Source organism: Muscardinus avellanarius (assembly GCF_963383645.1).
Source record: "Muscardinus avellanarius genome assembly, chromosome: 1".
In the NCBI taxonomy this organism is placed as follows: Eukaryota; Metazoa; Chordata; class Mammalia; order Rodentia; family Gliridae; genus Muscardinus; species Muscardinus avellanarius.
This window is the reverse complement of record NC_137786.1, coordinates 222384056-222409280: the sequence shown is the minus strand read 5'-3', so window position 1 is coordinate 222409280 and position 25225 is coordinate 222384056. Positions and strand designations below refer to the sequence as shown.

Below are 25225 nucleotides of genomic sequence, written 5' to 3'. Positions count from 1 at the left end.
TAACATTTTAGTTATAATTTTTAGCTTACTGTAAAATAAAAAGAAAATTATAAACAAGTATATTTATTCTATTCTTGTTCCTGCTTCCTTTTATTCACATACCTCTAGCTTTTCAAATAAAGTATTCTTTGAAATCTGTTGATGCATACAAAGGCATGATAAAAGCTCTGGCAAACCAATGATGGTGAGTAATAGAAGAATTCAATGCAAACGTGCTTCATTTTCTATGAACCCAAGATCTCAAAATAATATTTTTCACTAACTTATAGGCAGTATCATTGTCTGTGCTAGAATAGTCTCTTATATGATAGAATAAATGTGGCACTTTTTTTCAAATATATAATATGTTTATTCTGACTTTTGGATTGTCACTCTAGCATTGAATTTTTATTCATACAGTTTTGTATCTTGAACCAGCTTTTAGTTTATTCAAATCTAAGATGTAATGATGGAGGCCAACTCAGGTATCTCAGGAATTATATATAAATTCTGAGTCAAAGTAGATCAGCTTCTTGTTATGTTTAAATGTAATAATACCAATTATCAATGACATTCATTTGGCTGTTTTCTTAGGGTAAAGAAGAATTTTTTTTTAAAAATCATGGTCTCATAATAATACTTTTTGCATGTGCAAAAAAAATTCCTAATGTTTTCTTGTTTCATTTTTTCCATAACAGATTGCAGAAAGAACAACAAAAACAAAAACAAAAAAATGGATGGAAATTGTTCAGCATTGAATGAATTCTTTCTCTTAGGAATTACCAATAATCCTGACACGAAAGTAGTTCTCTTCACTGCATTTCTGGTCCTCTATCTCATTATTCTCCTCGCAAATCTTGGAATGATCATGTTAATTAGATTGGATTCCCAGCTTCACACACCAATGTACTTTTTCCTCAGCCACCTCTCTTTCTCTGATCTCTGCTATTCCACTGCAGTTGGGCCCAAGATGCTGGTGGACCTTTTGTCCCAGAAAAATTCAATTCCCTTTTTTGGCTGTGCTCTGCAGTTCTTCATCTTCTGTGTCTTTACAGATGCAGAGTGCACACTGCTGGCAGTGATGGCCTTCGACAGGTACAAGGCCATCAGCAACCCCTTGCGCTATGCAGCGGACATGTCCAGCAAGATGTGTTCCATGCTCGTGGCTGGTGTTTACCTGGTGGGACTGGCAGACGCTTTGACACATACGACATTAACTTTTCGCTTATGTTTCTGTGGCTCTAACGAGATTAATCATTTCTTCTGTGATGTCCCTCCTCTCCTATTACTATCTTGTTCAGATACACAGATCAATGAGTTAGTGATATTCACCGTTTTTGGATTCATTGAGCTGAGTACCATTTCAGGAGTCCTGGTCTCTTACTGTTATATCATCTCGTCAGTCCTAAAGATCCGCTCTGCTGAGGGGAGGCTCAAGGCTTTCTCCACCTGCGCCTCCCACCTAACCGCGGTCGCCATTTTCCAGGGAACGATGCTCTTCATGTATTTCCGACCCAGCTCTTCCTATTCTTTAGATCAAGACAAAATGACCTCATTGTTTTACACCCTTGTGATTCCCATGCTGAACCCTCTAATCTATAGCCTTCGAAACAAGGATGTGAAGATGGGTATAAAAAAACTGAAAAAGAAACTTTTTTCTTAGTAAGTAGGTATATATGTGTGTGTGTGTGTGTGTGTGTGTGTGTGTGTGTGTGTGTGTTTGTGTGTGTGTTTGTATGTATGTATGTATACACATACACACACACATATATAATTAGTACACATAATATGTAATCTCTTGTCTTCTTCAAGGCATATGTAATAAACTGTCTATAACACCTTAATTCAATAAAAACATATTTTAGTGATTTGTAACATACAATGATTTATAGTTTCTTATATATGCTGTACTTCAGTATTTGTCTTCAATTTAGATATCGTATTCTTGGTACACTTTTCAGTCATAATATCATTTGTTTGGTATCTAATTTTATTTGTAGATTTAATTATTCTGAGAGTTTTTACATTTATAGTGTGTGCCATGTACACTACTGGGTACTTTGATTGTTAAGGTGAAGTAATGTTTATGCAAATGAGTCACACATTGTATTACAAGAAATTGGAATTGTCAACTTAGATAATTCATCATAGATGATAAAATATCATGAAGTCAAAAGGCAAAATACTGTAGCTTTAACTGAAATGTCTAATTCTAGACTATGAGTAGAAATGACTCTTTGAAGTAGGTGGTGTAGGTTTATATATAAGTGATAAGTGTAGAAATATGATGAAGGACCAGTGAGGAAAGGAATGAAAAATGGCCACTGTGAGGAAAGGAAGCCCAAGATGTAAGGGCTAAAGAGCCGAGTGCTTTTGATTTGCATTCCTCTAATGATTACTCATGAATGTCTTTTCAGAATCTTGAAAATTTGAATGTCTTCTTTGAGGAATAACTATTCAATCTTTCATTCACATTTTGCTCCAAGTATTTGAATTTTTAATTTATTTTCTTTTTGTATTGAGTTCTTTAAGTACCACACAAAAATAAAATTGATCTCCTGCATGGTGGGGTGACTATAGTTAACAAATATGTATTTTGCACTTCAAAAGAAGTAGAAAAGAAGTTTATTACATATTGTACCATGAAGAGTACATTGTGAATCTTTGAGAGGATGAATATCCTTACTTCTCTGATTTTTTTTTTTTGTGTGTGTGTACTGGGAATTGAATCCAGGGACATTTTACTTCAAACTATGCTTTCATAAATTTTATTTATTTAATTTTGAAACAGGGTGTCACTAATTTACTAAGGGTCCCAGTGAGTTGCTGAGTCTAGTCTGGAATCTATAATCCTGTCTCAGCCTCTCAAATACTGGGATTATAGGCATATGCTTCTACTACTGGATACCAATTTCACTTATTGTAGCATTACATAATGTGTGTGTGTGTGTGTGTGTGTGTGTGTATGTGTGTGTGTGTTACTATCACACCATACTCCATAAATTTGTATAGTTTTGTGTCAATTAAAAATAAAGTAAAAACAAAATCGCAAATGAAGAACCCCAGTGAAACCGACCCTTGTGCTGAAGTTCTCAGCTCAGTCACTTCTACTAGACTTAACTGAATGTCCATCTTTATGATCCACATATGATACTATTCTAAAGGCATTGCTCTACCTATCCTCTGTCCTTTAAACCATAACTTCCAGTATGAGTCTGTGAGCATTCTTTGTTTCAGCACAGCATATTTTGTGCCTGCTATTATAGTGCCTGTATTATGACTGAGACACAAAATGTTAAAACAAATAATAAAAATAAAAATAAATGGGCCCATGGATAACATTGTCAGTGTTTATTAAATATCAATTTATAATGAACTGAATATATTATATGTAATTTCTGTTTTATATTTTTTAAATGAGTAAATGACATGGTTATGTATTCTAAGGTAATGAATCTGCAGAGGCATAGAAATTAAGACAAGAGCATTCATGGAGGTAATAAATAGATGTCCAGGTAACTTCATCTGGCTCTGCTCGAGTATATGATGTCAAATGAGGTACTCTTGTTGAGAAAATGTAACTATGGCTATATAGCTGAAGGATTATAAAACACTGTGCAATTCTTAAGTCAACCATTAAAACTGCATAAGACACATTGTATACGTTCCTTTTTCTAGCTGCCATTACAAAATGCCCTGTGTGAAAATTTCTCAGAATGGAAGTAAAGCACCAGGGGACTCTTTGCTTTCAAAGCAGCATTTATACTATGTGACTGGTTGTTTGAAAGTTTGGTGATAGAGACATATATGGGGGAGAACACTGCTTCTGGAAAACAGGTTAAAGTATGTCCACTTGGGTCATATAGTTTCAATTTATGCAGCTGCTTTTGTTAAAATTTATGAGTGGCAACATGGCAAAAAATACTGTATGGAACACAGTTAAAATTCAAGTAATTTGGAAGGTTCAAGGATAGCTAATGATTAAAGAAATAAAAAACAATTAACTCAACCTTGCTTGGTGGCACACACTTGTAATCCCAGCATTTGGGAGAAAGAGATAGGTGGATCTCAGTTCACAGACAGCCTCAGCTACTTAGGCCATTTGCAAACCAGCAAGACCCTGTTTCAAAATAAAGAATGAAGCCGGGCGTGGTGGCGCATGCTTGTAATCCCAGCACCTGGAAGGCTGAGACAGGAGGATCGCGCAGGTTCAAAGCCAGCCTCAGCTACTTAATGAGGCTTTCTGCAACTTAGTGAGACCCTGTTTCCATGTAAAGTAAAAACTAGGTCTGGGAGTATAGCCCAGGGGTAGAAAGCCCCTGAGTTCTACCCCCAGTACCACCAAAAAGAAAGAAAGAAAGAAAGAAAGAAAGAAAGAAAGAAAGAAAGAAAGAAAGAAAGAAAGAAAGAAAAATAGGGCTGGTGGTATAGATCAGAGGTAGAATGCCTCTGGATTTCATCCCCAGTACTGCAAAAAACAAAAACAAAAACAAAACTCCCTCTGATATTACATATAACAGTTATATCATAAAATAAAATTTAATCTATGTATAGGTTCTTTTAGTTACATCTAATGAGTGTGAAATTGAAAAAAGCTAATTCCCCCCACCCCCGACAAATTGTGGGGTCTTAAGTTCAAATGTGTATGTTTAAAACTCGAAGAAACCAACTAATGAATTGTAGGTTTCATCTTTCTGAATTTATTCAATTTAAGGTTGAAAAATTACTGTGAATATTGCTTAGAAGATTCTTGACTTTAGTAGGAATTTAGGCAGATAATATGAATTATCATTCCATTTTGAGCGTTTATACTGAGAGAAAAAAATCTCTATTAAAAGGATTTAGTCCTTACTGTTCTATCCCACCATTCAACCATTTCACTCCACTGCCTATCTCTGTACATAAAATCGTTCCCACACATCCAGCAGTGGCTGATGGGAAATTTTATTTTCCATTTTTATTTTACCAACAACAGTGTATAGTGAGTTCAACTATAGCCATGTTTCTATTCTTCAGTTTTATCCTCTATTCTTTCTTTTGTGTGTGTGGTACTGGGGGGTGGAACCTAGAGTCTTTCTACCTCCAGGATACACTCTCAGACCTATTTTTTAATATTTTATTTGGAAACAGGTCTTATTCAGTTGCTGAGAGCCTCACTCAGTAGCTGAGGCTGGCTCCGAACCTGTGCGATCCTCCTGTGTCAGCCTCCCAAGCGCGGGGATTACAAGTGTGCGCCACCACACCCAGATATTTCATCCTCTATTCTTAACTTTGAAAAACCTGAATATATAAATGACATTTAAAGGTAGAATTTTATAAATACATAATATTGTGAGAACACAGATATGTATTGGTGATAGTATGTGTAACTCCTTTTGTTAGAATGCATTAGTAATAATGCTCAGTGTCCCACTAATTGTGTTAAACACAGAGACAGCAGCTTTTAATTCCCTGGGCATCTCTCTCCAAAAACATAAGCACCCCAAAATCTCTTAGTCACCTTGGTGTTTAGGAAGTCAGTCTCTGTTACTAGACATAAGTCCCCTCCCTGTAAAACAGAGTTTATGGTAGAGTATCTTTAAGTCTTTTTTCCATTTGGCATTTTTGTCCATGATTTTACGTCCATAGTATACATCCATGATTCTACTAACAATTATTCCTAACCCTGATGTTAGAGATATTAAACATCAACACCAATAAAAATGACCAGAGGCTTCATCTTTGCACAAAAGGATTGTGTTGTGTTTCTAGATTGATATGGCTTCACATGGCAAATAACACTGGTACTATCTAGGAAGCTTAAATTATGAAAGGCCGGATGCTTTTAATAATGACCTCATTATCTGACCATCCATTCTGCATTTACGCTTCAGTAGACACATCACAAAACTGTTTATATAACTATTAGTGTTCAGGTAAATAAATATTAAAAAGTTAGTATAATGTCATGACTCATCTAAAGAAAGACTAAAGTGAAAATGACTGACAGTATCAATTACACTGATCAATATTAGTGTGGATTTAGAACAACTCTATCTTTTACACACTGGCAATTGAGGCCTTCGATAAAAAAATTGGCTTTCAATAAAAACAAATGTTTAGCAGGATCTGTTATAGCTGGACATATTCATGCCTATGACCCAAAAATGTATGACTCATTTTATCCAATAGCAAAACTTACTGAAATTATCTTATTAGCACTATTTGTAATTTGAGATAAAATATATGGTAATATTCGTTTATTAGGACATGGTTCATTAATGAAGGAATCTTTAGTTTTTGTAAAGACTCATAAAAAGCTTCAAAATACTGTCTCTGTTCTGATTTATTTATTTACTCATTCATTCATTCATTCATTTGGCAGTATTGGGGTTTCAATTAAACTCAGGGGTATTTTACATGTGAGCAATATCTCTAGATCATTTTATCATTCATTTAGTTACCTACTTGTTTTTTGAGGTACTAGGAGTTGAACTCAGGGGAATTCTATCAGTTATATCCCCAATTATATTTAATTTTTTTTTTATTTGAAGCAGGGCCCACTACATTGCTGAGGGGCTCACTAAGCTGCTGAGGCTGGCCACAAACTATCAATTTTCCTGTTTCAGCCTCCCAAGTACTGGGATTATAGGAGTGTGTCACTTTGCCTTGCTCTTATGTATTTCCTTTTAACATACATATGTTTTAAAGTTATATATATGTCATCCATATATTTAATAATATACTAAATATATGTATATTATATTATTATATTATTATGTATATTATATAATATATATTATATAAATATAGGTATATTATATTATGTATATTATATTATTAAATGAACACATATATTTAATAATATAATATAGATATATATTTATACAAATATATAAAAATGTACATTATTATTTGTTGAATATCATTATCACATTAAAATTTCTAGCAATTTCTTGCATAAAAACACATTGAATCTATATGTATAAAATTAATAAAGCACAAAACTCTCACACAAAATTTTAGAAAATAAATACCTCTTATGTGATTAAAAATGTACTGCCTTTCTTATGACACATAAACGATAGTACTCCCCAGATTCTGATTTTCTTATTTTTCTCAAAAGAGAGATAGGTGAACCTGGTTTTCCTTGTTATTAATATCATGAATTGATCTTATTTGGTAACAACCCATTGCTGAGGACCAGACCACCATCTTTTAGTAGGAAGAACCTTATCAGTAAAATATTGCTTGTGGTTAGTATATTTAAGAGCAACAGTGACACCAGGAAAGTCATTTAGATACAAATGTTTTTGTTTTAACTTAGTTTGAGGTCTTCAAGTGTTCCCTCCAAAAAAAAAAAGTTAAAAAATTATCCTCTTGGAAAACATAAATCCGTGTAGAAGATAGTTTAGATTCACCAATTTACAACAACATATGCCAGATGTCAATTCTTCACATGGAGTGAGAGTTGAACCACATGGCCTGAACCAAGAACACCATTCTTTTTGTTTTGTTTTGTTTTGTGTTGTTTTGTTTTCTAAACCAGAGACCTTGGAACAAGTAGAACCATCATAACTGTGGCAGTAGTGCCAATTGTTTTAACCACTTTAAAAAACTCTTTAGCAGAATATTGAGTCAATTGACTAAACTCCAAAGATTTGTACTTATTATTTGGGGAGGTTTATGTCTTAAATTTATATCAGAGTGAATAAAACTACATAGAATAGAGAAAAAAAATATAGAGAAATACTAATGAAACAATTACAAAGGAGAAGCATAGACTTAAAGGCTTAAGGTATATTATTATATGATAAACAATTTTGTAAATCATTAGACGAAAGATTATTTCATTAAATTTATTGTGACAACTATCTCCTTTCTTGCCTATGTATGTTTCTGCCTTAGAACTTACCACAAAATATATTTAAATGGATTAGCTTTTTATATAAAAATTATAAAATACCGAAAGAACATCTATTTCTTTTACTATTTCACATTTTCTTTCATTAATATCTTCTTTCACTACAAAAGGGTATACGGCCCCAAGAGCCATGAGGCATACAGTTAAATAAATTCTAGTCAGTTTCTTACATGGATTAATTTGGAGTCAAAGCTAAAGAATTATAACTTAAGGCTTTGCCAAAGTTGTTGTGATATTCCCAGAGGAAAACACTGAGCCAGGAATCTAATTAATCTCATTTGAATATCACAAAAGATTGAGGAAAAGGGCTTAGGAGATTTAAGTCCCAGCGGTCACTAGGCAAAAATAAAAATAAGATCCACATAGCATCCAGGTGTCACCAATAGGAGAGGAAGCATTTCTTATATCAAGTAGGTTTCTGAATCGTTGTATTAAAATTAAAAATAAACTTTAATTTCTTTGGAAAAATAAAGAATCAAGTATTGAGGAACATGTAAATAAATGATTTTATCCCGATTTACTCAGGTAAATGAAATCTGCAATCTAGTAGCCAATGATTTTTCTTGTTAGAATTGCTTAAATATGACTGATTACATTGAGCATTTCAATGAAGATTGTAAAGACCTTACTTACTCATATTTTAATCAAGATTCATAACTAACCAATTTCTTTCCAGAATCATTCTGCAGGTGATGTAATACATGTAAGTATAAGTACATTTGAAATTAATTCAAATAATAATAGAGGTAACACAGTACCAATATATGTAAATTTAAGTCCATATGGCTAATATATGATTTATGTGTAAAAGAAAGCCAGATTACCACCCCATTCCAATTTTTACATATAAACAGATTTATAAACACAGATGCCCCCATAAACAAAGATGCATATATAAATATGAGAAACAGTACCCTACGTAACTCAGAAACATTTAACATTTCAGTTATAATTTTTAGCTTACTGTAAAATAAAAAGAAAATTATAAACAAGTATATTTATTCTATTCTTGTTCCTGCTTCCTTTTATTCACATACCTCTAGCTTTTCAAATAAAGTATTCTTTGAAATCTGTTGATGCATACAAAGGCATGATAAAAGCTCTGGCAAACCAATGATGGTGAGTAATATAAGAATTCAATGCAAATGTGCTTCATTTTCTATGAACTCAAGATCTCAAAATAATATTTTTCACTAACTTATAGGCAGTATCATTGTCTGTGCTAGAATAGTCTCTTATATGATAGAATAAATGTGGCACTTTTTTCAAATATATAATATGTTTATTCTAACTTTTGGATTGTCACTCTAGCATTGAATTTTTATTCATACAATTTTGTATCTTGAACCAGCTTTTAGTTTATTCAAATCTAAGATGTAATGAAGGAGGCCAACTCAGGCATCTCAGGAATTATATATAAATTCTGAGTCAAAGTAGATCAGCTTCTTGTTATGTTTAAATGTAATAATATCAATTACCAATGACATTCATTTGGCTGTTTTCTGAGGGTAAAGAAGAATTTTTTTTAAAAAAATCATGGTCTCATAATAATACTTTTTGCATGTGCAAAAAAAATTCCTAATGTTTTCTTGTTTCATTTTTTCCATAACAGATTGAAGAAAGAACAACAACAAAAAAATGGATGGAAATTGTTCAGCATTGAATGAATTCTTTCTCTTAGGAATTACTAATAATCCTGACATGAAAGTAGTTCTCTTCACTGCATTTCTGGTCCTCTATCTCATTATTCTCCTCGCAAATCTTGGAATGATCATGTTAATTAGATTGGATTCCCAGCTTCACACACCAATGTACTTTTTCCTCAGCCACCTCTCTTTCTCTGATCTCTGCTATTCCACTGCAGTTGGGCCCAAGATGCTGGTGGACCTCTTGTCCCAGAAAAATTCAATTCCCTTTTTTGGCTGTGCTCTGCAGTTTTTTGTCGTCTGTGTCTTTACAGATGCAGAGTGCACACTGCTGGCAGTGATGGCCTTCGACAGGTACAAGGCCATCAGCAACCCCTTGCGCTATGCAGCGGACATGTCTAGCAAGATGTGTTCCATGCTCGTGGCTGGTGTTTACCTGGTGGGACTGGCAGACGCTTTGATACATACCACATTGACATTCCATTTATGTTTCTGTGGCTCTAACGAGATTAATCATTTCTTCTGTGATATCCCTCCTCTTCTATTACTATCTTGTTCAGATACACAGGTCAATGAGTTAGTGATATTCACCGTTTTTGGATTCATTGAGCTGAGCACCATTTCAGGAGTCCTGGTCTCTTATTGTTACATCATCTCGTCAGTCCTAAAGATCCGCTCTGCTGAGGGGAGGCTCAAGGCTTTCTCCACCTGCGCCTCCCACTTAACTGCGGTCGCCATTTTCCAGGGAACGATGCTCTTCATGTATTTCCGACCCAGCTCTTCCTATTCTTTAGATCAAGACAAAATGTCCTCCCTGTTTTACACCCTTGTGATTCCCATGCTGAACCCTCTAATCTATAGCCTTCGAAACAAGGATGTGAAGATGGGTATAAAAAAACTGAAAAAGAAAATTTTATTTTAGTAAGTAGGTATACATACACACACACCACATATATGTATATGCATAAACACACACATATATGTATACACACTTATATAATATATATGCATATATATATATATATATATATATATATATATATATATATATATATAGTACACCTAGTATGTAATCTCTTGTCTTCTCCAAAGCATATATTTTAAACTGTCTATAACAATTTAATTTAATAAAAACATATTTTAGTGACTTGTAACATACCAATGGTTTATAGTTTCTTATATATGCTGTACTTCAGTATGTGTCTTCAATTTAGGTATGGTATTCTTGGTAAACTTTTCAGTCTGTATGTGTTATTATGACATAACATCATTTGTTTGGTATCTATTTTATTCGTAGTTTTAATTATTCTGAGAGTTATTACATTTATATTATGTGCCATGTACACTACTGGGTACTTTGATTGGTAAGGTGAAGTAATGTTTATGCAAACTAGTCATGTGTTGTATTATAAAATACAATTTTTAATTTAAATAGTTCACCGTAAGTGCTAAAATACCATGAAGTCAAAAGCCAAAATACTCTAGTTTTAAATGGAATGTCTAATTCTAGACTATGAGAAGAAATGACTCTTTGAAGTAGATACATGTAGGTTCCTGTATAAATGATAAGTAGAGAAATATGATAAAGGACCGGAGAGGAAAGTAATGAAAAATAGTCACTGTGAGGAAAGGAAGCCCAAGATGTAAGGCATAAAGAGCCAAGTGATTTTGATTTGCATTCCTCTAATGATTACTCATGAATATTTTTTTCACAATCTTGAAAATTTGAAAGTCTTCCCTTTTTCTTTTTTATGGTACTGGGGTTCCTGGAAACCCTTCTACCTCCGGGCTACACTCCCAGACCTATTTTTTATATTTTTTTTATTTGTAAACAGGGTCTTTTAAGCCAGTGCACCTGGCTTTGAACCAGCATGATCCTCCTGTCTCCGCCAAGCAAGCGTGTGCCACCATGCCTGGCCTGAATGTCTTCTCTTGAGGAATATCTATTCAATCTTTCATTCACATTTTGCTCCAAGTCTTTGAATTTTTAATTTATTTTCTTTTTGTATTGAGTTCTTTAAGTACCACACAAAAATAAAATTGATCTTCTGCATGGTGTGGTGATCATAGTTAACAAAAATGTATTTTGCACTTCAAAAGAAGTAGAAAAGGTTTTAAATATTGTACCATGAAGAGTACATTGTGAATCTTTGAGGGGATGAATATCCTTATTTCTCTGATTTTTTTTTTTTTTTTGGGTACTGGGAATTGAATCCAGGGACATTCTACTTCCAACTATGCCTGCAGAACTTTTATTTATTTAATTTTGAAACAGGGGGTCACTAATTTACTGAGGGTCTCCCTGAGTTGCTGAGCCTAGCCTGGAACTTGCAATCCTCCTTTCCCAGGCTCCCAAATACTGGGATTATAGGCATATGCCACTACTACTGGATGCTAATTTCCCTGATTGTATCATTACATAATATGTGTGTATGTGTGTGTGTCTTACTATCACATCATACTCCATAACTTTGTATAGTTTTGTGTCAATTAAAAATAAAGTAAAAACAAAATTGCAAGTGAAGAACCCCAGTGAAGCCCACCCTTGTGCTGAAGCTCTCAGCTCAGTCACTTACACTCAGCTTCTGTTCTCTTCTTCCCTTTCACAGACTTAATTAAATGTTCATCTTTAGGATTCACATATAGTACTATTCTAAAGGCATTGCTCTACCTATCCTCTGTCCTTTAAACCATAACTTCCAGTATGAGTCTGTGACCATTCTTTGTTTCGGCACATCATACTTTATTCCTGTTGTTATAGCACCTGCATTATGACTGAGACAAAATGTGAAAATAAATAATAAAAATAAAAATGGGCCCATGTAAAACACTGTCAGTGTTTATTAAATATCAATTTATAATTAACTTAATAAATGTAAATTCTATTTCTATGAAGCTTTTAAATAAGTAAATAACATGATTATGTATTCTAAGGTAATGAACCTGCAGAGGCATGGAAATTAAGACAGGAGCATTCATGGAGGTAATTAATAGATGTCCAGATACCTGCAGCTGGCTCTGCTCAAGTGTATGATTCCAAAATGTTGAGCTAGTCTTGTTGAGAAAATGTAACAATGCTATATATCTGAAGGATTATAAAACACTGTGGAATTCTTAGTTATCCATTAAAACTGCATAAGATAAGACACGTTGAATACGTTCCTTTGTCTAGCTGCCATTACAAAATGCCCTGTGTGAAAATTTCTCAGCATGGAAGTAAAGCACCAGGGGACTCTTTGCTTTCAAAGCAGCACTTATACTATGTGACTGGTTGTTTGAAAGTTTGGTGATAGAGGAAAATATTGGGGAGAACACTGCTCCTGGAAAACAGGTTCAAGTATGTCCACTTGGGTCATATAGTTTCAATTTATGCAGCTGCTTTTGTTAAAATTTATGAGTGGCAACATGGCAAAAAATGCTGTATGGAACACAGTTAAAATTCAAGTAATTTAGAAGGTTCAAGGATAGCTAATGATTAAAGAAATAAAAAAACAACTAACTCAGCCTTGCTTGGTGGCACACACTTGTAATCTCGGCATTTGGGAGAAAGAGATAGGTGGATCTCAGTTCACAAACAGCCTCAGCTACTTAGGCCATTTGCAAACCAGTGAGATCCTTATTCAAAATAAAGAATAAAAAATAGGGCTGGTGGTGTAGATCAGAGGTAGAATGCTTCTGAGTTTAATCCCCAGTACTGTCAAAACAAAAACAAAAAAATACTCCTTTTGATATTATATATAACAGTTATATCATAAAATAACAATTTGATCTGCGTATAGGTTCTTTTAGTCACACACATCTAATAAGTGTGAAAGTGAAAAAAGATAATTTTATCCCCCAACAAATTTGGGGTCTTAAGCTCAAATATGTATGTTTAAAACTGGAAGAAACCAATTCATGAATTGTAGGTTTCATATTTCTGAATTTGTTCAATTTAAGATTGAAAAATTACTATGAATATTGCTTAGAAGATTCTTGACTTTAGTAGAAATTTAGACAAATAGTATGAACTGTCATTCTATTTTGAGAGTTTATGCTGACAGAAAAAAATCTCTATGAAAAGGTTTAGTCCTTACTGTCCTATACCACCATTCAACCCCACCATTTAATTACACTATCTCTGTACATATCTTTCCCACACATCCAGCAATGGTTGATGGAAAATTTTATTGTCCATGTATTATATTACCAACAACTGTGTATACTGAGTTGAGCTATAGGCATGTTTCTATTCTTCACTCTTATCCTCTATTCTTAACTTTGAAAAACCTGAATTTATAAATGACATGTGGATATGTATTGGTGATATTATGTGTAACTCCTTTTGCTAGAATGCATTAACAATAATGTTCAGTGTCCCACTAATTGTGTTAAAGAGAGAGACAGCAGCTTTAAGCTCCCTGGATATCTCTCTCTAGAAACATAGTATGAACTAAGCATCCAAAAAATTCTTAGTCACAGTGGTGTTAAGGAAGTCAGTCTCTGTTACTGGTCCCCTCCCTGAAAAAGAGAGTTTATGGTAGATTATGTTTAAGATTTTTTTCCCATTTGGCATTTTTTTGTATATGATTTTATGTCCATAGTATATTCCCATGATTCTACTAACAATTATTCCTAACCCTGACTTTGGAGATTCAACACCAACAAAAATGACCAGAAGTTTCATCTTTGCACAAAAGGACCATGTTGTGTTTCTAGACCGATATGGCCTCACATGGCAAATAACACTGGTACTATCTAGGGAGCTTAAATTATGAAAGGCCAGATGCTTTTAATAATGACCTAACTATCTGACCATCCATTCTGCACTTACACTTTAATAGACACCTCACAGAACTGGTTATATAACTATTAGTGTTCAGGTAAATAAATATTAAAACTTTAGTGTAATGCCATGACTCAGCTAAACTAAGACTAAAATGAAAAGTAGTGATGGTATCAATTACACTGATCAACATTAGTGTGGGTGTAGAACAACTGTACCTGTTACACACTGGCAGTTGAGGCCAAATTGGCTTTCAATAAAAGAAAATATTTAGCGGGTTGAGCATATACATGTCTATGACCCAAAAATGTATGACTCATTTTATGCAATAGCAAAACTTACTGAAATTATCTCATTAGAATTATTTGCAATTTGACATAAGATTTATGGTAATAACTGTTTATTAGGACAGGGTTCATTAATGATAATGAGAATTATCACCACATAGAAATGTATGAAGGAATCTCTAGTTTTTGTTAAGACTCATAGAAAGCTCCAAAATACTGTCTCTGTTCTGATTAATTAATTAATTAATTAATTTGGCAGTATTGGGGTTTCAATTAAACTCAGGGGCATTTTACATGGGAGCTACATCTCTAGATTATTTTATCATTCATTTATTTATCTACTTGTTTTTTGAGGTGCTAGAAATTGAACTCAGGGGAATTCTACCTCTCAGTTATAATCCCAATTCTATTTAATTTTTTAAATTTGGAACAGGGTCTCACTAAATTGCTGAGAAATTCACTAAGCTGGTGAGGCTGGCCACAAGCTTTCAAATTTCCTGTTTCAGCCTCCCAAGTACTGGAATTACAGGAGTGTGTCATTTTGCCTCACTCTTATGTATTTCGTTTTAACATACATATGTTTTAAACATATATATATATATATATATATATATATTACTAAAATATGTCTATTATTAAACACATGCATATATTTAATAATATAATATTATATATTTATAAAAATATATAAAGATACATTATTATTTGACTGTAGAATTTCATTATCATGTTAAAAATTTCTAGCAATTTCTTGCATAAAATCACATTGAATTTTTATGTATAAAATTAATAAAGCACACAACTCTCATCCAAAATTTTATAAAATAAATGCCCCTTAGGTGATTAAAAATGTACTGCCTTTCTTATGTCACAAAAACAATAGTACTCCTCAGATTCTGATTTTCTTGTTTTCATTATCAGTGAACCTGTTTTTGTTGTTTGTTTGTTTGTTTGTTGGTGGTACTGGGGTTCCTGGAAGCCCTTCTACCTCCAGGCTACACTCCCAGACCTATTTTATTTTTGGAAACAGGGTCTCTTAAGCCAGCACGAATGGCTTGGAACCTGCGCGATCCTCCTGTCTCCGCCTCTCAAATGTGGGGATTATAAGTGTGTGCCACCACGCCTGGCTGTGAACCTGGTTTTCATTGTTAATAGTATCATGAATTGATCTTATTTGGTAACAGTCCATCACTGAAGACTAGGTCACTATCTTTAGGAGAATTGTTTTCACTTAGTTTGATGTCTTAAGTGTTCCTTCCCCCAAATAAATTAAAAAGTTATGCTCTTGGAAAACACAAATTCCTGTAGAAAATAGTTTAGATTCACCAATTTACAGCAACATCTGCCAGGTATCTCCTATTCACATGGAGTGAGAGTTGAACCACATGGCCTGAACCAAGAACACTGTTTTGTTTTCTAAACAAGAGACCTTGGAACAAGTAGAATCATCAAAACTGTGGCAGTAGTCCTATTTGTTTCAACCACTTTAAAAAACTATTTAAAGTCTGGCGTGGTGGTGCACTCTTGTAATCCCAGCATTCTGGAGGCTGAGACCGGAGGATCACGGTTTGCAGACAGCATCAGCTACTTAGTGAGGCCCTCTGCAACTCAGTGAGACCCGGTTTCAAAATAAAAAATAAAAAATAGAGCAGAGGATGTAGCTTGGAGGTAGAATGCACCTGGGTTCTATCCCCATATCCACAAAAAAACAAACAAACAAACAAACTAGCAGAATCAATTGACTAAACTCCAAATATTTGTACATATTATTTTGGGGGGTTTTGTCTTAAATTTATATCAGAGTGAATAAAACTATATAGTATGGAGAAAAAATATAGAGGAATACTAATGAAGCAATTACAAAGTAGAAGCATAGACTCAAAGGCTTAAGGAATTTTATATATGATACACAATTTTGTAAAATCATTAGTGACAGAAAAGATTATTTCATTAAATTTATTGTGGCAACTATCTCTTTACTTGCCTATGTATGCTTCTGCCTTAGAACTTACCACAAAGTATATTTAAATGGATTAGCTTTTTATATAAAAGATTCCATAAAATACTGAAAGAACATCTATTTCTTTTACTTTTTCACATTTTCTTTTTTAAATATTTTTTGGAGAGCACTGTTTTTAAAGTTTTAGATTCATGCCCAGTGTGTATCCCAAGGGAAAAAGGCATCCCGGGAGATAGGAAATCACTCGAGGGGAAAAGAAGTTCAAAATGGAATCAGAAGAAGCCCAAGAGTGACATCACCTGCTCCAAATATACAGCAGAGTATTGATAAAGCTCTTGGGTAACATAAAATATTTCATTATTGATTGGGCCTGGTAGAAAACTCGACAATTACTTAGATTGAGCTTTTCCTTTACAATATCTCCCACAAGAGTACATTTTGTATTTTAATATTAGAATCATCATACAGCAATAATGATATAAAATATAAGAATATAAAAATAATATAGTAATAATATAACAAAAGGCATTAAATGTGTCAGCGAGAATCACTTTTCCAAATAATGAAAATAGTTAATGTCATCAAATTTCACCTGATGAGCTGTGTGTGTGTGTGTGTGTGTGTGTGTGTGTGTGTGTGTGTTGAACTCAAGGGCATTCTATCTCTGAGCTACTCATCATGCTATTTATGTCTTCATGATTGGAAGCCAACATGAGCCAGGGTCCTAGCACTCTCCTTACCTTTATGGGCACTTTCTTTTTAATAAACGAGGGAAGAGAACTGTGCTCTATATTTAAACCCAGAATATATTTTCATGGACAGTCTCTCCTCTGTCCTATTATGTAACTTCATCTAAGGTTTAACACATTTTTCCTTTTTACTTTACAACCACACTTGCTCTCTGTGTCATGTTGTGGCCAACTAACCCACCAGGCTCTGGTTTGCATTCCTGAGTCTCAGTACACACCTTCCCATTGGAATTTAGCACTATGTTCATAAATCAAGAGGCTTCAGGCCCAGTAGACTTATAATAAAATATGGCTGAGCCAGAATTTAATTAGTCAAAATTTAAAAATTATTTTTGAAAAAGCCAATTTAATGATATCTTATAAAAGCCAGTTGTATACAGAGTATCACTCCAAAGAATGAACCCAAAATTTTGCAGGAGAAATTCGATTCTTCAGATAGTAAACACATGAGGTAAGCTAAAAATAATTAATACAAAGCATATTTATTTCTTAAACTTTCAATCAATATGTATACTGGGGAGAGAGAGTAATAAAGAACCAAGAGATCAAATAATGAATATGATTTAATGAATGTTTCTGGTAGAAGGGGAGAACACAGACACAAGTCTATGACAGGTAAGATGAAAAGGGTAAAAGAATTTAAACAATTACACCTAAGATTTTACTGAGATTTGGGACATACTTTATCATCTGAAATTGAAGGAACAGTCACAAAACATTATGTGGATTTGATAATTGGTGGAGTCTTACAAAATGAGTAATATGTAAACGAAAATGTGCACATCTTTATATGGGAATAAAATAAATTGGTAAAGGATTTTCATGAATTTATTTTCCTTCACAAAAAGTGGTATGTCAATGACTTATCCATTGTTTAAAATAATCGTAAAAAAAAAAAACCTTAAAGAAGGAAAGGTGTAAGAATATGAGGCATAGATATTAAGTGAATGGAAACATTTCTTGAAATAAATATTAAAATATTCAACTTTAAAAATAAACAAATAGGCCAGGCATGGTGGCGCACACTTGTAATACCCGCGCTTGGGAGGCGGGGACAGGAGGATCGCACAGGTTCGTAGTCAGCCTCGCTGGTTTAAGAGACCCTGTTTCCTAATAAATTAAAAAAAAAGGTCTGGGAGTGTAGCCCAGAGGAAGAAGGGCTTCAGGGAACCCCAGAACTACCAAAAATAAATAAATAAATAAATAAATAAATAAATAAATAAATAAATAAATAGATGTATAAGCAATGTGAGAGACCGCAGCTCCAACGTTAGTGTCTGGTCCTTTCTGTGCTTGAGATTTTATTATCCGCAGAGTTGGGGAATATCCATGTTCAACTGACTTTCCTACAGTCAGAACCAAATATCAAAGGGCAGACATTTTTTTTTAAGTTATAAGAGCCTTTTAATTCATACTAAGAGAGCAATTTTCGGTTAATCATTTTTCTAAAGGCAGTCTTGACGTCTTTGTTCCTTAGACTGTAAATGAGGGGGTTCAGCATGGGAATGATCAATGTGTAGAACACAGAGGTCACCTTGTCAATATCCAGTGAATGGCCTGTGCTGGGGCGCAAGTAAATGAAGATGAGGGTACCGTGATAGATAGTGACCACTGTCAGGTGGGAAGCACACGTGGAGAATCCTTTTCTTCTTCCCTCTGCGGAACCTGTTTTAAGGATGGCTGCTATAATGCAGACATAAGAAAGGAGAACTGTGAGAAGACAGATAGCTTCCACCAGACTAGCAAAGACCACCAGAATGATGTCATGGACGTAAGTATCAGTGCAGGACAGAGAGAAGAGGGGGGAGATATCACAAAAGAAATGGTTAATTTCCTTGGAGCAGAATGACAGATGGAACGTATTAGTAGTGTGAATAATTGAGCTCATGGTGCCCCCTAAAAATGCTCCAATTGCAAGCTGGCAACAGACCCTTTTGGACATTATAACAGTATAAAGCAGCGGGTTGCAGATTGCTATGTACCTGTCATAAGCCATGGCGGCCAAGAGGAAAGATTCTGTGTCAACCAGAGAGCAGAAAAAATACAACTGTGCCGCGCATCCTTTGTAAGAGATGGTCTTCTCTTCGGAGATCAAGTTTGCAAGCAATTTGGGGGCAATGACAGAAGAATAGCATGCATCTATGAAGGACAGCATGCAAAGGAAAAAGTACATTGGGGTATGCAAATGAGAACTGATCGTGATTAGTAAAATCATCCCAAGATTCCCCATCAAGGTAACGGCATAAATGGAAAAGAACACAGCAAAGAGTAGACTCTGAAGTTCTGGATGGTCACTAAATCCCAAGAGCAAGAACTGTGTCTTCACAGTGGCGTTCTTCAACCTCATTGTCTGCAGCACTTCTGGGTTTCTGGGGTGATGACAGAGGAGAGATAGTAGTGTTAATAAATAATATGTGCATGCGTCTAAATCTCACTATGATATATAATTACAACATGCCAATAAAAGCATAAATCCCCTACACAGTGACCAATGGGTTGGGAATGTGTAGCACCATTCATCAAATAGACGTTTATACATCATCAAAATGAGTAGAATGGTAATTCTAAATGCACTTCAGTTTCAGCATTAAGATACTTGCTAGGTATGTATATCATTAGTGTAGTTTAATGCATACATTTCCATTTTAAAAATTAAGTAGGGGACAGGCATGGTGGTGCATACTTTTATTTTATTTTATTTTTGTGGATCTGGGGATAGAACCCAGGGGCATTTGACCTCCGAGCTACACCCCCTGCCCTAGTTTTTATTCTTTATTTTGAAACAGGATCTCACTAAGTTGCGGGGGGCCTCACTAAGTAGCTGAGGCTGTCCTGAACCACAATCCTCCGGTCTCAGCCTCCTGAATGCTGAGATTACAAGCGTGCACCACCATGCCCGGCTGGTGCATACTTTTAATCCCAGCACTTGAGAAGCTGAGACAAGAAGACTGTGGTTTGCAGCCAGCCTCAGCTACTACTTAGTAAAACCCTTCACAACTCAGTGAGACTCTGTTTCAAAATAAAGAATAAAAATAAGGTTGGGTTTCATCCCTAGTACAGCAAAAAATTAAATAGGGAATTTAGCATTTCTCTTCTTAAAGCTGCTATTTCCCATATTAAATGGGCTACCATCAAACAAGTTGCAGAACTCTAAACCTAGGATTTACCTTTAATTTTCTTACTCATGTAAAGTGATCTTAACTATGTACCTTGTTTTAGCAAAATCTGATAAATTTCTTCAGTTCTTCTTTATGTTGTCGACTTTGTTTCTCCAATAGATAAATGTGTTTTGGTTCCAAGTGAAATCTTGTGGATAGAGAAGTAACAAACAAGAAAAAAATCTGTGTTTTCACATTGAGATATGGCTCAGCCTTTGAGGAACCCTGGATATCGTTCTAGTTGTTTGAAGTCCGCTGAGAAACTAGAAAGAACATTCCAAATTCGAAAATTAGTTAAGTGACTGAGTCCAGTGGCTCTGAAACTTTGGCAGGGTAATTACTAAGTATCCATCATATTATCAATAATATGAGAATATAGCACCATTCATCAAATATAAGGGTTAAATTAACTTGATTTCACAGCTTCAGTATACTCCCTATCTGCTTTATTTATAGTAATAAAGTTACAATAAGAAATTCCGGGTGAATTAAAATATCTATGTTTAATATCTATTTTTTTAAATTCAGGCTATGGAAAAACAATATATCATGCTTACAAACATGTTATGTTCAATTGGGTCATGCCCATTAAATGCAACCTGGAATATTTCCATGCAGTTTGTTATGAAAGCTATTTTAAAAAACTGTTGAAATGGGCTTACATACCTATCTCTCTAAATTATTTCTACTTTTCATTATCCTTACTCTTGATTGCAATTCTATAAGTTATAGATCATAATTTGCAATGCAAAAATGTTTTTCTTTGCACATTTTTTCCATGTAGGGAAAACTGATTTCTGTGAAAAAAAAAAAAAGTTTTGTATCTATTTGTAAATTATTTGTGAATTTCTAGTTTTCAAAATCATGATATTTTGAATTGTCCTAATTAACCTTTTATAAAAGTATAATAAAGATATTAACTAAGAAAAAATTCAATATATATATTATTTGTAGGTGTCAGAAGTTTAGGTTATTTATGTGTAGTTAATATTCATAGCTATTTTCTTTATGTGATAGCTGTCTTAAACCTTCATCATTCTATTTATAATGCTACTTTCACCCTTTCTCTTCACTCTCATAAAAAATTTCTAATTTTTAGAGAAAAATGGTGAGTAGAAAATATATCTTTGCCTCTCTCCTCATGTCATCATACGAGCATTGGAATGCACACACACTTGCGCACAGCATATAATGTGTTTTCTTCTAGTTCCCACCTTACTCTCCTTTTTTCTACAGATGTTAGTGAGATCCTTCCCTGTGGAAATCTCCAGCTTTGGGAAAGGGAAGGAGCAAGGCAAAATTCAGAGGGAAACACAGCAAGTGCTGGGTTCCGGTGTGTTTCTATCACCCTCAGCCTCCTTGTGATGAAAAGTTACAATGCACCTATAAAAGAATATTTTAAAAATTCCCACCTCTCCTGGCTTCTATGACCTGTGTAGATTGTTCTCCTAGTCCCAGGATGCTCCTATTCAGCCTTCTTCCCACGTAGTGACTTCATTCTTGACCTTTTCTACTGATGAATTACACTTCTCGTAGCTAGTGCTATGCTTTTTCTTTTACTTTTTTGTTTCTGTACTCGGGATGGAACCCTGGGCATTCTACCTCAGAGCTACACTCCCAGCCCTATTTTTTTATCCTTTATTTTGAAACAGGTCTCACTGAGTTGCAAAGGGCCTCACTAAGTAACTGAGGCTGTATGCGAACCATGATCTTCCTGTCTCAGCCTTTCAAATGCTGGGATTACAAGCGTGCGCCACCACACCTGGTTCGCTACCTTTTCTTAAGATACCACCTCCACCTCCACAATGGTAGCTTTTATATTCCTACTTCATAAATGCCAGTACAGCTTGAAATTGTTATAAAATATTAATCATTAACCATCATAGATACATATTAAGCCTAAAAATAAATTTAATGGATGTCATTTCCCATACTGCATGGATATCTTGTGATCTGTATCTTGGCATGTGTCTCTACCACCTATATCTCTGGAGGAACCCATCCTATCAATACACTAACAACGATCCACTGATCCAATATTAGAAATGTAGGGGCTAATTGGGCGATGTGTGCATATATGTCTACAAAAAGTGTTTTTTTTTATCCCATTATGATGTATGAATACAGTGCACCAATAAAAAAGTAAATAAATTAATTAATTAATTAAAAAAAGAAATGTGGAAAATACATTTTCTTCTTTATTGTCTGCCTTTCTATCATCTATCTATTATAGTGTGTGTGTGTGTGTGTGTGTGTGTGTGTGTGTGTGTGTGTGTGTTGGGGATTGAACCCAGGGCTTCATGCATGCTATCCAAGAGCTCTACTACTCCAGCAGTTCATTTTCCAGTGTCATTTCTCTTCTTCTTCTTCAGTAGAATCTCTTACTTGTAGCTCTTTCCTTCCAGTCTTTCCAAGTTATTCCTCAAATATGCTACAAAAAGCTATCAATATGTCACCTTAGAGTTATCTGTATGAAACATTATTTTGATGTCATATTTTTGCTTAAGCCCAGCAATGATTATGTCTCTGATAAATTCATATGCAAATATCCTCACATTTGGCATTTACATTTTATCTCATATCCTTAACCTTATAAGATGACCTAATTGTACATTACAAAAATCTTAACATCCTGCTAATAAAACTGAATATCTTTATAAAAACTGTATATACATTTAGAATAAATCAGCACAGAGTACCTGTCAGATATGTTATTCATTGGGTACAAAGAATGCAACCAGAGATGATAATTGTGGCTTATGACTTATTATCAAAGACTTTTTTATACTTGTTCTCTATTATGGCCTGCTAAATTAAATATGGATAATTGTAGTGTACCTGGCATTAATATTTTGATGTTGTCATTTTCAAAGTATTGTTGAATCTAATTTAAATCTCGCAGTTCTTCAAAATATGGCAAGGGCTAATTTCCTAACTTTTTAGAAAAAAAAAAGCAGTCACAATTTCAGGCAAATTAATCAGTTCAAGATTATGGTACTGTATGATAAAAGGACAAGGGCCTGAGGTTGGAAGTTCTGTAATCTCCTGATAAACATTACCTCCCATGAGGTGGGTGTGAGGCAGAGATGCTTATGTCAATGAAATTTAAAACTTTCATCATTTCCTCAAAAACCAGTGTGGTAAATTTGTATCAAATTTAGGAGTATTGACTTGAAACTAATATAACTTTTCACTCAGGGTATGTTCTAGAGTAGTCAGTTTAACTTCTACCATCCAGTAATAGAGACAGTGTGGTGCGGCAATGAAGAGCATGAACACTGAAGTTGGATTGCCTGGGTGCAAGTCCTGACTCTGGAACCTGTTGGTGAGATCTGGGGGACATTTTCTATACTCTGGACATTCATTTTCTGATACATCAGCTGTATTCCATAGTAACGCTAGACAACAGGGCTATGAGATAAAAGTGAATTAGTAAACATGTGTAAAGCAACTTTGAAAAGTGCTTTTCATATTTAACCCTTGAGATTATGTTTGAGCTTGATCAGACACTAATATTTGTTATCTCATTATCAACCAAGATCTTATTCGTGCGATTTAAAGTCTTTAATTGCCGAGAGGAACAGGCTGATGTGGACCACACAATCTGGCTCCACCAAGAGGCAGATTTGCAAGCCTACACCTTGGTAGCAGCCCTGTGGCTGGCAGTGGCGGTGCAACTCTCTGGACTATGAGCGTCACCTAGGGGTGGATGACAGCAATGACAATTACCTCCAGGAGCCTGCTTCAAGGCCAGGAAAGACACAGGGGCAAAGCACTGCCTTCAGCTATGCCCACCAACCAGACCATGCCCAGCATGCAGCCAGAAGGGCCACTAAAAAAGTGATTGACCCTGGAAAAGCGGTGGGGCACAGATGCTTCAACACAAGGGGTCCACCTTTCCAAACCAGGTCCCGCTGCTCACCCTACTTGGCCTGGCTGAAGACTGACAGCTCCCTGACTGGACTGCTCAGTTCCAATCACCCTTGCCGAGCTAAGGGTGGATCTCGAAGTAGAAGGTAAGCCAGTCTCCTTTTTGGTCAACATGATAGCTACTTACTCAGTCCTTCCATCCTGTTTGGATCTGTTTTTCTTCTCCAATCTTGGTAGAGGGGAATGATGGAAAGCCCTCCTGCCCATGCATTACAGGTACAGGCCCCCAATTTTGCCATTTGGAAAACCTTATAGTTGCTTATCAATTCCTGATTATCCCTTCCTGCTCTACCCCCCATTTAGAAAGATAATTTTAACCAAAATTGGGACTGAACTATCTTTTCATTCCCCTGCCAATTCTGTTTCCCCCAATACACTTTTAATGGCCTGATTTTCATTCCCCTGATTTTTACTCCTATGTAGATATGATAGAGGCCCTATTTAATCCACAGACAGATCTTCAGAACACACCCCTTCTTAATACAGATGTTACCTATTTTGTTGATGGCAGCTCTGTTCCTGACACCAGGGGCAAGAATAGAGCAGCTTATGCAGTGGTTACCCTAACTCAAATATTGAGGCTGCCAGGTTACTGAATGGTACCATGTCTCAAAAGGCTGAACTGATTTCCCTAACCTGAGATCTACTCCTAGCAGAGAACAAGCAGGCAAACATGTATACCGACCCCAAATGTTCCTATTTAATAGCACACTGCCATGCCTCAATCTGGAGAGAACTGGGGGGATTTCTCTCCACTAAGGGATCATTCATTGTTAATGCCATCTTAATTAAAAAGCTCCTAGATTCCCTCTTCCTGCCATCTCAGCTGGCCATCATCCATTGTCAGG

The 25225-nt window shown here is 35.0% G+C and overlaps 3 protein-coding genes across 3 annotated transcripts; 2 read left to right on the top strand and 1 right to left on the bottom strand.

The window, feature by feature from the left end:
• Window positions 1–712: 712 nt before the first annotated feature.
• On the top strand, window positions 713–1642 carry LOC308265713 (olfactory receptor 5W2-like; the record flags this gene model as incomplete). The annotated part of the gene is made up of 1 exon (XM_080699536.1): window positions 713–1642. One exon carries the CDS (start codon window positions 713–715, stop codon window positions 1640–1642), a length of 930 nt encoding a protein of 309 aa, XP_080555662.1.
• A 7878-nt stretch (window positions 1643–9520) lies between these two features.
• LOC308265723 (olfactory receptor 5W2-like) lies at window positions 9521–10450 on the top strand (the record flags this gene model as incomplete). The annotated part of the gene is made up of 1 exon (XM_080699548.1): window positions 9521–10450. The coding sequence occupies one exon, from the start codon at window positions 9521–9523 to the stop codon at window positions 10448–10450; it is 930 nt and encodes a 309-aa protein (XP_080555674.1).
• Window positions 10451–18703: 8253 nt separating this feature from the next.
• Window positions 18704–19636, bottom strand: LOC308265637 (olfactory receptor 5I1-like; the record flags this gene model as incomplete). The annotated part of the gene is made up of 1 exon (XM_080699431.1): window positions 18704–19636. One exon carries the CDS (start codon window positions 19634–19636, stop codon window positions 18704–18706), a length of 933 nt encoding a protein of 310 aa, XP_080555557.1.
• Between the last annotated feature and the right edge of the window lie 5589 nt (window positions 19637–25225).